This window comes from Grus americana, chromosome 5 (assembly GCF_028858705.1).
Source record: "Grus americana isolate bGruAme1 chromosome 5, bGruAme1.mat, whole genome shotgun sequence".
NCBI lineage: Eukaryota > Metazoa > Chordata > Aves > Gruiformes > Gruidae > Grus > Grus americana.
Genome location: NC_072856.1, coordinates 59,328,653 through 59,344,299, shown reverse-complemented (window position 1 = coordinate 59,344,299; position 15,647 = coordinate 59,328,653). Strand labels below are relative to the sequence as shown.

General features: G+C 47.5%; 1 protein-coding gene across 1 annotated transcript in view; it reads left to right on the top strand.

Moving 5' to 3' along the window:
* Positions 1-15,647, top strand: part of LOC129207567 (exocyst complex component 3-like protein) — a 54,756-nt gene that overhangs the window by 25,717 nt on the left and 13,392 nt on the right. The window contains exons 6-13 of the mRNA XM_054828697.1: positions 1,095-1,169; positions 3,332-3,432; positions 4,489-4,581; positions 5,954-6,086; positions 7,317-7,427; positions 8,917-9,072; positions 12,152-12,273; positions 13,856-14,041. Of these exons, the coding sequence (XP_054684672.1) occupies positions 1,095-1,169; positions 3,332-3,432; positions 4,489-4,581; positions 5,954-6,086; positions 7,317-7,427; positions 8,917-9,072; positions 12,152-12,273; positions 13,856-14,036 (972 nt within the window). The 3' untranslated portion in view covers positions 14,037-14,041. The remainder of the gene's footprint in view (positions 1-1,094; positions 1,170-3,331; positions 3,433-4,488; positions 4,582-5,953; positions 6,087-7,316; positions 7,428-8,916; positions 9,073-12,151; positions 12,274-13,855; positions 14,042-15,647) is intronic.

Genomic DNA, 15,647 nt, shown 5'->3' with positions numbered 1-15,647 from the left:
GTGGCTCAATACGTTATTGCTTTGCAGTTGCTAACTAAATGCGTGCTTTGTCCCACTGGGAGCAAGACCTTCGTGTTGGCTTAAGCCGACACATTTTACTGTGCAGCTGGGCCAGGCTAGAAGTATTTGTGTGGCTCGGCTCGGATGTGTTATCTCAGCACATCATGTTCATGCAATTGTTCACAGTCAGGTGATGGCACTCAGGAGGAAAGGAATTTTTCTTGGGTTGTTTACAACTGCTTATTTGTCTTTAATTAACACTTTTCAATGAGTATGGCAGAGCAGTTGTTTTGAATATACTTTTGATGAAATTCTTCGGTGACAACCACAAATTTCCTAATTTATCAGCCAGAAAAGAACAAAGACAAAAATAGAAGATCAGACTTTACATTCTTTCTAATTCCTTGGAGGAAGATGCAGAAATGAAAGAATAAATAAGCGAGCCAGGCCTTTGAGTTTAAAGCTTCTGTAAAGGTCAGATCACGTTTTAAGCAATGAGCCCTTTCTTTGCAGTGTTAGTTTTGTTTTTATAGCCCATTCAAACTAACATAAGCCAGCCAAGTCTTGGGAAATTTCCCATCGTACAGCTTCATGGGGCTCATCTCATCGTGACAGTAGCTCTAAACACTAACCCAACTCCTCTTTGCCCTCACAAGTCCTTGGCTCAAGTGAGGGAATGCTTTTAATTAATGCTGGCTGGTTTATGCGGGTGCCGGTTGGAGCTAGGAAGGGTGGAAAATCTCAGCTACAGTAGTTGGCAGCACAGCGTTGTGTCTAAGCATTGTTTTGCTGTGTGGGTGCCTTCATTTGAGCTAAGCTAACTAAGGAAGACTGTAGATAACCCGAGCTGACACTGGGATGAAAGGAAGCTGCAAATCATTTAAACTCAAACAAACAATGTAGAATAAAACAGAACAATGTTATTAGGTCAGCTGGAAAATAGCCAGGCTTTCGGTTAAAGGAGACAGCCAAAAAAATGAAGGCAGAAATTCATCTAGTCCAAATGCATAATGAGAGGCTGGGAAGCCTAACTCATTATGAATGCCATTGTATCTCATCTCAACTGTTCTTTTTTCTTTTCTTTTAATATTTAGAAGGAAGTAGGGAAAGCCCTGAAAGAAGCCTTTGCTATTGGGAAACCCCCTTGTGCAGATGCTGCAGTCATTCAGGTAAACCGGGGGGGAACTGAAAAGTGCTCATCCTTCGGGGCAGTCATGGTTTTGCACACAAGTACACAGGTATTTGGCAAGACATAGTTTTGCATGTCTTGGGCCGAGCTTGCAAGTTAGCTGCCATACTTAAACTGCATCTGTTTGCTCCCACACCTGTTTTTCTCTTGTGCATATGTGAATAAAACTAAACTGACTAAAACAGGATGAGCCTGAGATTAGCTGATTCAAGCTGAAGTTGCATTTTCATATATGCACCTGGATTTTCACATAACCTTTTGGAAAGTCATGGTGTATGTTAACCAGTCTGCTGTATGTGAGTTCTGTAGAATGCTCCTATAAAAGCAGCGAGGGCTGCTGAGCCGTGGCAGATCCCCGCATCTGGCAGTGCAAACGCAGGCAGCTTGCGCCCTGCTTATGTGCTGGGTACAGCTGGAGCTGGTGCCCCGAGGACAGGTTAGGCAGCGCAAGGGACTACTGCGGAGCACAGGGAAGCCAAGCGCTCAAGGGGCGTTGCAGAAGAACACTCTGCTGACTTATGAGCAGTACGTACCATGGCCAGAGGGTGTTCGGATCAAGACCCACAGAAGGCTTAAAATAGACATGTTTACATGTGGACTCAAGTGATGCTAGAGATCAGAGGCAGGTCGTGGGCCATCGTGACTGTATCTTTCTTCTCCTGCTCCCCTCTGCACTCCACCACCCCCAGTGGCAGTCCTGCTTCAGGTCACCAGAGAGGGAAGTAGCCCCATGGTGCTTTGTGATGGCAGACAACCTCGGGCACCCGTCAGAGGCTGGTGGCAGGCATCACAGATCAACAGCAGCTGACCTTGTTTGTGAGGGTACAGCTTTAGCTGGCAAAAAATGGCTTTTCTGGCCTCAGACCCAGGCACTGAGTGTGGAGCTCACCGAGGGGACTGCTCCCTCACCTTGCCCTGTGCTCGCTGGAGCAGTGATGTACTCAGTGATGTACCTGTGCTAGGGTGGCTTTTAGCTACCCAGCTGGCTTTTTTTCCCCTGCTTCTGGTTGAAAGAGCAAAGATTTCTAAGAAAGACCAGGCCAAAGCCTGGCTTGAATGCTGTGGTCCTCATATCTGCAACATCTGGCCATGTTTCTGCATGAGTGGTTTTGCTCTGTTGTGTATGTAACTGACAGGTTTGAATGCTCTGGGGTAGGTGATGGAAAAGCCTGGATAAATAGGCAAGCCTTATGAAATTACTGCCTCCTCAGTTTTCTCAGGCTGACACTTAAAGATCAGATAGAAAATGAACAAGGTGTCATGGAAACTCATCAGCCATGGTTTCCTGACACTTTGGGGTGGCATGTTTTATCCTGTCCCTTTGGGTGAACTTTTACATCTGTTGTGAGCAGTGGAAAAACCCATTCACAGTGTGAGTCACCCTTTGTCTCTGGCTGACGCTTCCCAGAGCACTAGGAGAGCGCAGCCTATGAGTCCATCTGTCTCCTTTTATCCATCTGGCTCTCCTCCCCTTGCAAGCTTTTGTTTCCACAGAGCAACTAATGGACAGCATTAGGTTGCCACCTGCTCAAGCCTGCCCGATATGGGGTGAGTTTTTAGCTGTCTGGCACAGCCCACCTCCTGCAGACACCTGGGCCACCCAACTGGGGTCAGTGGGGTTTAACACACATTGCCGTGTCAGGTGTGAGTGGTGGTGGCTGGGAAGATGACACCCGTCTTCTTCAGACATCCCTGGCAGAGACCCTGGCAGAGGCACAGGGCACAGTTAGAGCTGCCTAATGTTTTTTTTAGCGGCTGCGCCCAAATTTATCTGCGAGGGTGAGTCACGTAGAAGGGCAGGTGCTCCAGCAGACGGCAGGTCTTTGCATGAGTTGAGCTGCTGGGCTGGACATTGCTAGCAGAGAACATCTGAAGGGACAGGCTTTCCCCCCGAGCACAGGGCTTGGCTCCAGCCTGTTGATCGCAGTGAAAGCAGCGGTAGCAAAGGTGTAGGATCAGGCATTAAAATCCAGCTCTTAAAAACATTTTTATTTCCACAACGGCTCTCAAAACTGAAACAGAAGTTGTTGCCTAGAAGGCAGAGGGATTTGCAGCAGGGTGAGAGTTGGGATGTATTCCTGTTCACTGCTTAGGGAACAAATGGCTTTGACCTGCTCTCGTCTCATGCCTTGAAATCCACAGATATTAACAGAGAAGACAGAGGCTGCCTGGCGTGTCAGTGAAAGCCTGAGCGAGAAGGTGGAAGCCGTGTGCCTGGAGGAGTGCCTGAGGTTCCTGGAGAGGTAGGAAGGATGCTGCTTTCCTCCTTGGCAACATCCTCAGTGCTCAAAAGAAAGAAATCCTGATGAAGCGACTGGCGATGCTGTGTTCATCAGGATCTGCCATTGCTTCTCTTCATGGCGGTTTCCCATCAAGCTGTTACTGGAGAGACAGTGCTTTGCTGTTGTTTATCGGCTCAGCATTTGCTGTTGGACTAAAGCTGAGGGAACAAAGTGCACCTGGACTTGCCTGAGCAGGTTAAAGCCTTGGGGGATGTTTACTCTGGAGAGGCTCAGACCTTAAAAACAACCAGAAAGAGGGGCAGCCACGTGGCCAGTGCCCAGGTTTGGCCCTTCCTACCCGGGCTGTGCTTCCCAGGCACAGTGCTTTCTGCTGGCTCCAGGGGAGGATGAGGAGCTCTGCTCTGTCCTGCTTCTCAGAGGAGGATGAATGTCTTCTTCTCGTTTTCTGCCCCCTCACCACTTCTTTTGGCTCCCTTTATCTGCTTTTTGTTCTTGGGCATCTCTTCCCCCTGTGTATCCCCTGCAGCAGAAAATGCCAGTGCTGCTGGTTGTAGGTGAATATTTCAGAAGGAGGTTTGATTTAAGCTCCTTGACCCTTCACATTATGAGAGGAAGGAAATTCCTATAAAATGGAGTTGTCCAGGAGCCATTTGTGAGACTGAAGCTGCAACAAAGCAGTCAAGACTTTGTGGGTTATTCATACATGCTGAGGCTTTATTCTGCACGTTTATCAGCAAAGCCCGAGTTGCTTCCCAGAAGCAAGTGTTGCAGCAACAGCAATGGTAAAATGAACCTCCTGCCTCTCCATCCCTAGCAGTGGCACCCAGGCAGCTCAAGGGCCCTCCCTGTGCCATTCCTGTGCTCTCCTTCCTCACCAGCTGGGCAGGACAGAGACCGTCTTTGTTCTGCTGCAGATCCCACCTTGGGGAGTGAAACTGTGCACAGTGGAAAGACAAATAATCACAGAATATTTCTCCCATTTACTGATGGGCTAATGCTGTCAGATGCATGATGGAGCATGCCAGCTTAAAGATACGTCTTCCTGTTTTAATTTAGCTATGAAAATGAAGTAAGAAGCTTTCTCCAGCTCGATGGCTGCCCGGGGATCTGCAGCAGCTTACGAGTCCTGGAGAACTGCTGCATTCTCAGGTTAGAAACCAGACCCGAGTGGCATGGGAAGCCAAATGAATTTTCTGCTGTCTGATCTTCTAACTCTGCTGTGGGGTCAGCCTTGCCTCCAGCTGGATCTGGTCATCCAACCCCATGCACACCAACCCTTAAGCATGGAGGGAGCCAGCTGCGGTCAGCAAGACCCCTTCAGAGCTGCCCTGGCTGCACAGCGAGAGGGAGACTGGGGTGGGGGCTGTGCCCGTGGCCAGGGCCAGGACTGCTGGGTTGGCAGCACGGTACTGCTGCTTCTTGCCTGCTCCCAGGCACTGCAAGCGCAGGGGCCATAGCCTGTGGTCCACCATCGCGCTCTTCCTGGTGCCCACGACACTGAGCAGGAGGCAGGCAGCTATGCCGTGTCGCATGTGGGGACATTATCCTGGCCAACCCTGCTGTGTGTTGCGATGTGGCTCCTTTCCCTGGCCTGATTCTCCTTAATTAGGAAAGCCTCATAAATGTTGCACTGAGATGCATGTGGTAGCACACTTCAAGGTAAGCCCAGGCTTAAGTGGTTTGTTGAATGAAACCCAGTTGAACATGCCAGGTTTTCCCTGGGGTTGCTAGGAAGGAGGGAAGCAATAAAGCACAGAAGGGCGGGGGAGGCTGTTTGCACCTACGAGCTAATTTCAGAAGTGCTTGCAGTGATGGAGAAGACAAGGTTGCTTCTCTTCTTCCTGTGTAAAATTATCTGGGGATCTCTGGAGTCAGCAAAATGCCCAAATCCAGCATATGCACAGTGCTTACTTGACATTGGAGCCTTGCGTTGAGCCTAGGTAGCTGTTTTGTATGTTGTATTTGCATGTTGCTGATGCTGGATCCTAGACTGAATACTTATGAGGCTCTTTTATGTAATTCTTTCTATGTAATACTGAGAATGAAGCTATATACTGAGCTTTTCCGGAAAGTAAAATGTCCAGTTTCAAGCTAGTGATCATTTTAACCAGGATTTGCTGGCTTCAGGATTGTTCTGATGGAAGATAATTTTTTGTCTTATATTTGTAGGCTGTCGGAACCACACAGGATGCTCACCCAGCCTCCATTTGTCAAGGCCACTTCATGCCTACTCATTTTTTAAAACACTAAAATTTTTACTTATCTAATCTCACTAGCGATGGGTACAAGTGGCATTGTGTGCATTGAGCTTTCCTGTCCTTGTAGCAGTATCTTGATGAGAGCCATCCAAAAGATGGGGGCACGTATGTGGGTCACTGAGCTATCCCTGGACCTGAGCGTGTGTCCGTTCAATTACCCAGGCAGTTGTGTTGATTGCTGTAGGAAGAGTTTTGATCTGAGAGAATAGCCTGATTTGATCTGATCAATAGTTTCCGTATCTTTTTTTTTTTTTTTTTAACAGGACTGTCTGGCATAAGCTAACGTACATTTGCAGTGCCAGCACTGGTCAGGATGTTAAGGTGAATGGATTTCTAGACAGGATGGAAGATGAGATTACGGAGCATTTTCTGCAGACAGTGACTTCTAAAGTCAAGGTACAGGAGACCCACATTAACACTGAGTATTTTCAGACTGTAGGGCAGGCACACACTTCACTCTCATGTCCTGATTTGGAAAGGGTGAAACCACAGATGATCTTCAGGCCCGGTACCCTCCTGTGCCTTGCCTGAAGCTGTATATTGACAGCTTCATCTTTTCCAACTTTTGGGATCCCAGTTCCACTGTTTGTAGTATTTGCTGTTGTGCTACAAATGGGTACCCCATGGTGCCCCTGGGCACCCAGACCCCAAGGGTTGAACTTCACCTTAGTACCTACTCATCCCCAGCAGCCGGACATCTTTCTGGGGCAGTGCTAACTCCCAGAGCCCAAGGCTGTGGTGGGTAGTCAGGATGTAGAGAAGGCTGACCAGAAATGTATCCCTCCCTTGGGATAAGTTCCTCTCCCTTCACACTTTGTAATATTAGACTATTAGCCCGGACACCCACCTTCATATGCTGGGCTCCATGTCTAGATAACACACAATTGCAGGCTCCTAATAGTGTGCAGTGTTGTGCATTTCCTTGGGAAGCTCCCCTGAGGATCTTCAGGCTCATTGCACAGGCTCCCTCGAGCGTGCTGGAGGCAGCAAAAGGAAAAGGACAAAAGAAGCCCTGGGCACACTGTGCCGTTTTGGTCTCCAGAGCTCATTGCCAGCCTGTCCCATGGGCCCACGCGTTGAGATGGGAGCTGGGGGTGGTTCTGACAGGGAGCATGAACAACCCTGGGGAGGAACAGGAGACCTAGGGCTCAGGTTTTCAGTCCTTCTCTGGCTGTGTCAACACAGGCTTCGGATTATGAAAGACAGAGTTTATCCCCTGTCTGCCTGCTAAATGATCCTTATACTTTCCCATTGAATAAGAGGCAACGGCCATGCTGGGAGCAGGATGCCACAGCAGAAGGGCACAGAACAGCTGGCTGTTCCTGCACTCCCCATCTGTAGGGGCATGTTTTACGTAGTTCCCGACTTAGAGCTATTGCCACCCATTTTTCATAGGTTTTGGTGTTCCAGGTTTGGGCTTAAGAACTTAATAAATCCTTCCTGAGTTTGAATTGTTTCTTTCTTTCATGTTTTGCTTTTCTTTGCAATTAAAGCACAGGATGCTGCAGCTCGTGGAGGAGTCTGTTTCTGAGAGCAGAAAGAGCAAAAGCACAATAATCTGTGTCTGTTGTCTGTGCAATGTCTCTACGTGTGCACCCTTTTATGCTGTCTGTCCCTTTTCCTCAGGGAATGCTGAAGGAGCACTTCAAAAAGTGTGACAGTGGTTTTGACCACATCCTTGAATCCTTAAAGCAAAGCTTCTTGGCATTTGGGAAGAAAAAAACAGACACGTATGAGGTAAGAAATAAGTAAGAAAGTAAGAGCAAGATATTACTCAGAAAATCACTAAAACTAGTCCTTGAACCTCCGGATGGCACAGTGTTTGAACATTAATCCAAACTACAGTTTTCTCTGTTGTTAAAAGGGCTTTTAAAGATCTAATGGTGTCAGTCCAGTTCCTCTGTCCAACAGGGTTGGATATCTTCTTCACTGTGACAGCTAGGACCTTTCTGTAATCTCAGCAGAGAAACCAACAAGTGAAGAAATGTGAAAACTCCCAAATACAGAGCGGGAGCATTGGGCCATCTCTGATCCTACCATTGCCCCAATACCATTATATTTGAAGTCTTTTCAGCTTCTAATGTGCTTCAACCTTAGTTGTAAGGAATAGTTATCCCTTTGATGGAGAGTGGACACACAGAGAAGTGAAAGGTCCAGATCCCCAAAGGACATAGTCTGTCAAGCAGAGTTAAACATGCCAGGGTTGGCAAAGAAAAACCTCACAGAGTACCTAAGTTTTTTCATCTTTACAGTAACCTAAATGACTTGTCTAGAGTCTCATGACACCCTGAGTCTGGCTCTTCAGTGAGATTGGTACCTGGGGTACCCTCTTTTACACGCAGGTTAAATTTGCTGCTGCTGCTGCACATGTCCCCCTAAGCACTGGCCTCCCCTTCTCTTACCCTCCCACGTCTGCAGGCTTTTTGTCAGTGCCGATTTTAATTAACGTTTTGAAATGTGGAAAAAGGTAATGGAACAGAAAAAATTAGGAGCTGTTCTGCTGTTGTTCAGGGCCTGTCACTGGACGTTATGTCACATTAGTGCTGGGGCAGGCAGCAGCTCGGTGGTAGAGCACTGTGCCAGAGCTGTCTGTCTCTTGCTTTGTCTGTTTTGGACAGGGCTGGGGATTTCCTGTACCTTTGGACTGCAGCCTAAAACTGCTCTGATTTCAATTGCTAATGAAAATGTGGTTTCTGTGCAGCAACCTATCTCCCCTTAGAAACACCCACTCTCCTTTCCCCTTTCAGGCACAGCCTGGGCTTGGCACTGGGGTTTCTCAGCAGGTAGTGGGTGGCTCGGAGATGCCCCGGGTGACTTCTCTGTGCCCAGCCACAACTGTGTGCCTGAGGGTATGGCCCTGGGACGTGTCTGGTGGGGATGCTCCAGGGAGCCTGGATCTGGGTTCGTCTGAAGTCCAAGCTGTCCCCAAGTGACGTGTTTGTTAGCTTGGAGCTAAGCCAACTGTCACTGCTGCTCTGGAGTGTGAGTGACCTCTAGCTCAGCTAACCGGTCCCATTGCTTTTGGTTGGATGTCTCCACACTTATCATCAATGTTTATGTCGTCCACATACAGCTTGGAGGTACTGCATGTATTAGACCAGGCATTTTAAAGGGATACTTAAGCAAAGAAATGGGACAGCCATCTGCATGGACCCTATATCCGCTGTCTACACTGGTCCTTGCTCAGTTCAGGGAAGTTAATCTGGGCGTCTTTGCTCTGAAACAGGCCCTCGTCAAGGCTGTGAATGCCATCGTTATTACAGAATATGTGCAGGCTCTCCTGACCACTTCCAGGAAACCATCTTCTGTGCAGAGGAGGAGGATTGTCAGCAAGATAGAAGAAGATCATAGGATGCTGCAAACCATCTTTAAAGAGTGCTTAGTAAGTCTTTGATATGGTTACAGTTTTGCTCTCCGTCATCAAGAACAGTACCAGCAGTGGAAAAGGCTCTGAAAGCAACAGAAAAGCTTAAGAGGTCTTACCACAGCGGTATCCAATTTCACAGAAATGACAATCAGATGTGCTAACGGCCCTTCTGATCTGCCAGAAGCTGTTAGTTTATCATTTTGAAATGTGTGACTAGAGGAGGCAAGTTTCGCACTCCTGCCACTGAAATAAGAATGAGGCGCACTCCTCTGAGCTGGTGAGACAGCTCTAAAGCTGTCAGCTCCCCCAGGCAAGCCTTTGGTACATGGCATGGGGGTGCAGATGAGGAAGAGCTGTGTTCCCCTCCTCGTGAGCCTCTGGAGTGATGAACCAAATCAGCTGCTCCACATCTTCACCTTCTCCATGGATCACCCTGTATGGCTGCTCCTTCCTGGAGGTGGGATATGTGTTGTTACCCCTCCGTCCGGCCTCCTCCCTCCCTGCAGGCCCTTCCCAGCCGGTCAGAGCTGGGCTGGTGGCTGTGTAAGCCATTTCCTTGTGCTGCAGTGTTTCCTCACGGATGGAAACATGCTGGTGCTGTTGTGGTTGGTGACGGTTGCAGGGAGGAGTGAGTCTTCCTGCCGGGGTAAACACCTCACACCATTAGGAAGTAAAGATACATTGCAGAAGGGATAGATCAAGTGTAAAAGCAGAGCCACGCCTTTGAAGAAAACTTGTGGAAAAATGCTAGATCTGATCTGCAGAAGCAACTTCAGAAGCTTAAAAAAGCCTCTTTGCTTAATTCATAATCTGGTGTAATTGGCAGTGCTGCACACAGCATCTGCAGATGCCACCAGGCTGTCACATGGGTCCCCTGATTACCTAAGGGCAAGGACTGCAATGCCAGCAGCATCCCCTCCTGTGACCACTCCAGCCGGAGAGTCACTGCTGTGCAATGTCCCCTGGCACAGCTCTTTTGCAAATGCAGGCTGAGAGTGCCCAGGCATAGCACTTCGTAAGAGGCTGGACTGAGCATCACATTAACGGTTGCAAAGTCAGTGTGGTAACAGGACTCAGATGTGACAGAGCAGGTAGAAAACCTTGGCTTTATTGGTTTTAATAATTTCACAAATTCTGAGTCATTCTTGTGACTTGTGAATTGAAGTGCTAGGGACTGGAAATATATTTTCTCCCAGATGAGTCCCCCTGCAAGTCATTTGTCAGCAATTCTTACTTTGTCCAAAGAATAAAATCAAATCAAAATGATCATCTCTAGGCTCCTCCTAAAACCTCTTAGACCCAATTAGACAATTAGTGCATTAGTTTCATGGCGGAAAGGTGGAAGCTGCCAGTGCTTTTAGCTGAAGACCCACCTCTCCTGGAGTGATCAATCACAGATGAGTCAATGCTTTGAGCAATTGAGCCATTGGGAATAGCAGGAGGATTCTCTCATCTTAACTCTGAAGTTTACCAGTAATGCTGTGCTCAGCATCAGCTTTGGATGTAATGTGCAAGGAAAGCTGGTTTTATAGTGTAAAGGAGATACAGGAAATCTAATTATCTACTAAACCCATACATTCAGCTTGGGTGAAAAAAGTTAGCACTGTTTCCCTTGTGTCCCCAGTCTATTTGCTTTCTTGCTCGATGTGGGGAGCACCAAAAACCTCAGGAGGGGAAATGCATAAGCAACTTGCAGGGGACAGCCTGACCCTCAGTCAAATGAGGTACACGGTTATGCATGCAAAATATGTACTCTGCTGCAGACTGAATTTATCGTGCAGCTGCTGCACAGGCTGCACCTGCTCCCTGCCCTGCTCTGCCCTCTCTTCAGCCTCTTCCTTCCCCTCCCTCCTCAAAACACATTAGGAAATACCTCCCTTCTCTCCTAAGAGCAGTACGTGTCAAAGGCACTTAAGCACTGTTGACAAGACACCTCTTTTCTGTCCTTTTAGATTGCAGGCTGCTTACCTCTGACCTTGCCTGCTTAACTAAATCTGACACCTTCTAATTAATTAGCGTTTTGTAATAGTAAGCTTGCCAAGTATGAAGCTGTACAGTATCGGTGCCTTAGGAGCTGAGTACAGCTTGTGCCCTGTGCAGAGCTAGACATGCGGTGTGTCTGCAGTGCAGAGGAAGAGAGAGAAGGCTGTCTTCAAATATTGCTATTTTTAATTTATGTTCACTGCGGAGGTGAGGCGCACAGAGAATGCGGCCTGCTGTTTCTAATGCCCTGTGGAGATCAGGGGAACCTGGGCTTCTCCTGCCCCAGTTTGGCAGCCCGTTCTCCAGGTTTGCTTTGTCACAGAGTCTCTGTTGACGTGATGGCATCAATAATTCAGGGAAGCAATTTAATCGCATTACTGCACCAATGAAAAATGTGAGCAAGACCTGAAGCTCTCTCTAGGTAGTTCAGCCGCATTCTGCTTCCTCCAGCTTTGCTAAAAATGCTGTGTGTTTCTTGATGAGGCTTGCTTCTTCTGTGTGCTCCAGAGGGAGCTGACGATATGCAGCATCTACCAGCCATGTCATATCCTTTACAGTGTCCAGCCCTGCTTCCTATTTTTTTCTGTTTTTCTGTTAGAGGATCTGCGTCCCTTCACCCTCTCCCCAAGGTTGCTTTTCTGTCCCTGGGCTTGCTCCAGGGCAGCAGAAATGCCATCATGTCTGGCCAATAGAGCTTGTTTTCACATAGCTACAGGGCTGTGCTTACCTCTGGAAGCAAAACACTTCCTAAAGGGCAAAATGGTCTTGAGAGAGCAGGCAACGTAAGGAAAAATGAGGTGCATTTGCCCGCTTTGCCAAAGGAAATGCAGGAGGGGATTCTGCGCTGCTGAAGGTAGTCGCCCAGCCACCCTGGAAGCAGTTTGTGCCTGCACCCCAGTTTCTTTTCTCCTACCCTGGAGGGAACAGTTGGACTTGATGATCTTAAAGGTCTTTTCCAAGCTAAACGATTCTGATTCTATGAAAAAAGGCTTCTGTACATGCAGAGACAGCCCTGCAAAGCTCCCAACCCATGCAGTGAGATCCCCAGTCCAGCTCTTACCATTGTATGCTGCTTCCCTTGCCCTGAACACCCCTTGGCTTCTCTCCCCAGGGTCCTGCAGCTGGTTGCCTCAAGGATCCTCTAAAAGCAATTTTAGAACTTATTCAAACTTCCGATGCTGAGGGGATGAAAATAGCCCTTCTGCCCATTCTCAAAGAATTTCCTGATCTAAGGTAAGGTCTTTTATGGGTTTGACTCCTGCAATTTCTTACACGATTACTTGCCACCAGAAGACCTACAGCAATATTAGTCCTGCGATACTTTTTGCAGCGTGCTGGGCCAGGCACAATGCTCACCTTTGAATGCACTTGGTGCTGTCTATTTGCAGATGCTGATTAACATAGTTTGTAACTTTGCCAGACATTAACCAGTGGACTTGAGATGTCCTTCTGTAAAGGTGAAGGATGGATGAAATGGCTGTCAACAAAGCAGGAATGCTGTGGAAAAATACTACCTGAATGGACAATTTACAGGCACATGTGTGCCAAATGTAGGTTTCAAGAACATCATTAACACAGGCATTTCATAACTTCCAAGCACTTGGCCTTTGGCTTTAACACTTCACCAATCCTTTTCTAGGTATAACTATTTCCGCAAAATCCTAGGTGTATTCAGCAAGAATATACACTTCCATTTCTCACAGGAAGCTGTTAACAGAAATGAAAACCAACTTTTATTAGGAAGGTGAGATCTTAGCTAACTGCATTTGTTCCAAAGTCTGTGGTTTATTACATCTATCTTGTGTTCTGATGCCTTGTGCTAGTGACTGTATTTTTCCAAGTTAACATGATTACAGCGTAGAGCTCTGTCACTGGATGCTGTGAAGGCCGAAAGTGTGAATAGCTTCAGTTGGGGAGCAGACAATTTGTGGTAGATAATTATTTCAGTGCCTGTTCAACATGACAGTCATGATATAACCCCCAGCGAAGGAAGTGCCTAAACTGCAGACTGCCAGAAGCAAGAAAAAAAAAAAAAGACAAAGAGAGATCATGTTCGTCTGGTTTCTATATTCTTTTCCTAAGCATTTTACTTTTGAAGATGGTATTGAGCTAAAAAGCTGCTTGTCTGATACAGCATAGCAATTCTTATTCTCTTACTATATATATACACACACATATAAATAGTAATATATATAACACAATATATTTATATAGAGATATATATAGTATAGGAAGTGTGAATAAGAAGTACTTAGAAGAATATTATTTTGATCCAGATTACAGAGGAGGTCATCCTGGTGTGAGTAGATGCACTGTTTTTGATTTCAGCAGATTCCTGTATGTTTAAAACTGTTTGGCTTGGGTACATTTGCCTTGTTTGTTAATCAGACTAATATGGCGTGGCCCTGCTCAGCAAAGCAATGTTATGTAGAACAAAAATGCTATAGCCTTCCAGATGAACAAGAAGTAGCTCCACTTGAGGGGAGAAAAGATATTAAAAAATGCTTCCAAATGGTCAAATGCAGAGTTACCAGAAACATATTACGGCGGATACAGATCTTTTTCTAGGAGAAACCCGAGGTGACCATTTCCACAGTTTCACGAGGATGCTGTGTGTGCTGAGCTCACAACCCATGAGCTCAGCCATATGCCGCATAGCTCTTGCGATATGGCCTCCTTGCTAGGTGGTCAGAGGGTGTCAAAAAGCAGCTCAGCAGCTTCCAGTCCTTGGTCTGGCCCAGCAAAACTGGGTGATAGGAAGCAAGCTTTTTTCCTTGACTCGTTCACTGACCTGCCCTCTTCTCCTTTTGGAAAGGAAGGAACATCTGAGTGCAGTGCTGGACGTCAAAGACTCGCTCAGCCGAGAAGACAGAGCTGCTCTCTTGAAGGTATTTCACGATAACTGCAGGGAATCAGAAACAGAAGCAAACTTGCTTTTTGCAGATATAGAAGTAAAACCTAGAAAATATGGACTCTGTGGCTGCCTCTGCTGTTAGCAAAGGTAGGTATGTGTGTGTGTGTGTCAGCTTGCTTGTGTGTAACGTGTGCCTGCACAGGCGTAGGCATGCCTGCTTTCAGGGAGGTGGAACGGCTCTGGCTGTAGCATCACCTCCCTGAGGTCCTCGTTGCTGTATATGCCAGTTGTATTTTCCTCTCTTCGCCTGCAAATTTTCACATCACGAAGCATCGTGTTGTAGGCAGTGCAGGGCACTGAATGTTTAGATGCTTGTTTCAGGTTACTGCAGGGACAAAGAAGACACGGCTCTTCCTCCCTGTCCTTCGCTCCTGTCTGTGTGTCCCTGCAGCATCCCCTCCCTCCCAGCTCTTGCCATGTGTGCATGGGCAGGGTCTCCCAGGCAAGTCCTGCTGCCTCCTGGCAGGGCACGCTGAGGGGTTTTCTCCTCCATGGTCCCCCTGCTTTCCTGGTGCCAAGGGGAGGGGAATGTCAGCCCCACTGCTGCCCCTGTCCATGAGAGCTGCTCTAATTATTAAACCAGGCTTGGTCCTGTCCCAGTGAGCGTGCCATGCTGCGAGCACCAGCAGTGAGTGTGCCCCTTCTCTGCTGGCAGCAGCAGCCGGTGGCAGAAGGGAGGAGGCTTAAAAGTCAGAGGGATGTCTGTCACTGTAATGTCTTAAATCCCCTTGGCATGAATTGCCAGGGCTCGTCCGGAGCACCTGCAATCTCCTTTCAGTTTCCCAAGTGATTCCTTCAGTCACAAATTGGGGATTTTTGGGGATAAGCTGCAGAAGATCTTGAAACTAAGCAAGTTCTCGTGGTTTAAAAATACTTCTTAGTGGAGAACACGCAGCTGTTTACTTCACTGTAGATAATCTGTGACTTCTTTTTAGTCCAAATTTGTCCAGCTCCAGCTCAGAGCCAGAGAAATCTGTTTTATCTTTGCCAGGCCAGAGCCCTAGGCTCTGAAATCATCTTTCTCAGTTAATGTTTACAGATTGTCATCAATCACCTTCTGTTGGGTAAGCTGACTAGACTGAGTGTCTCAGGTTGAGAAGCACAGTCCCTTTCCACCTCCTCCTCTGCTCTTCGGTGTCACCATTTATTTATAGTTCCCCATGTTAGCAGATCAAGGATGAGTTACGCAGGGCTCTGACCTGGGGCCTCCAGGCACAAGCAGACAGCGGGCTACCCGGTTAGCAGGGAGAGAAAGCAATTAGAGAAACAATTAATAAGCACACAAATTTTCCCTTCCTAATGAAAACTGATTCTGTTATAATGAACTGGCTATCAGCCACCCACTTTTATATCCTCCTTTAAAGAAATTACCCATGGCACCGCCTTCGCTTTAGAAGAGATTCAGGAACATGTTTTTAAAACACTGTAAGTCACTTAATCTCCCATTTGCTGAAATCCCCTGGGTAAACAGGCTCCCAGATCCCCGAAGACCTGGCTGTGTCTGCAGGGCACATGTGCAGCACAGGTCGGTAGCCTCACCTGCGCTCAGGGGTAGCAGTAACGGTTAAATCAGTGGTGGGATGCGCTCAAAGGGAGGTCACCTTCCTCCTTCATCCCAGCCCCACGATTTTGCAGCCACGCACTGGGGTGTGACCTGCAGGTACATCGGGAATCACCTGCTTTCTCCCAGCCA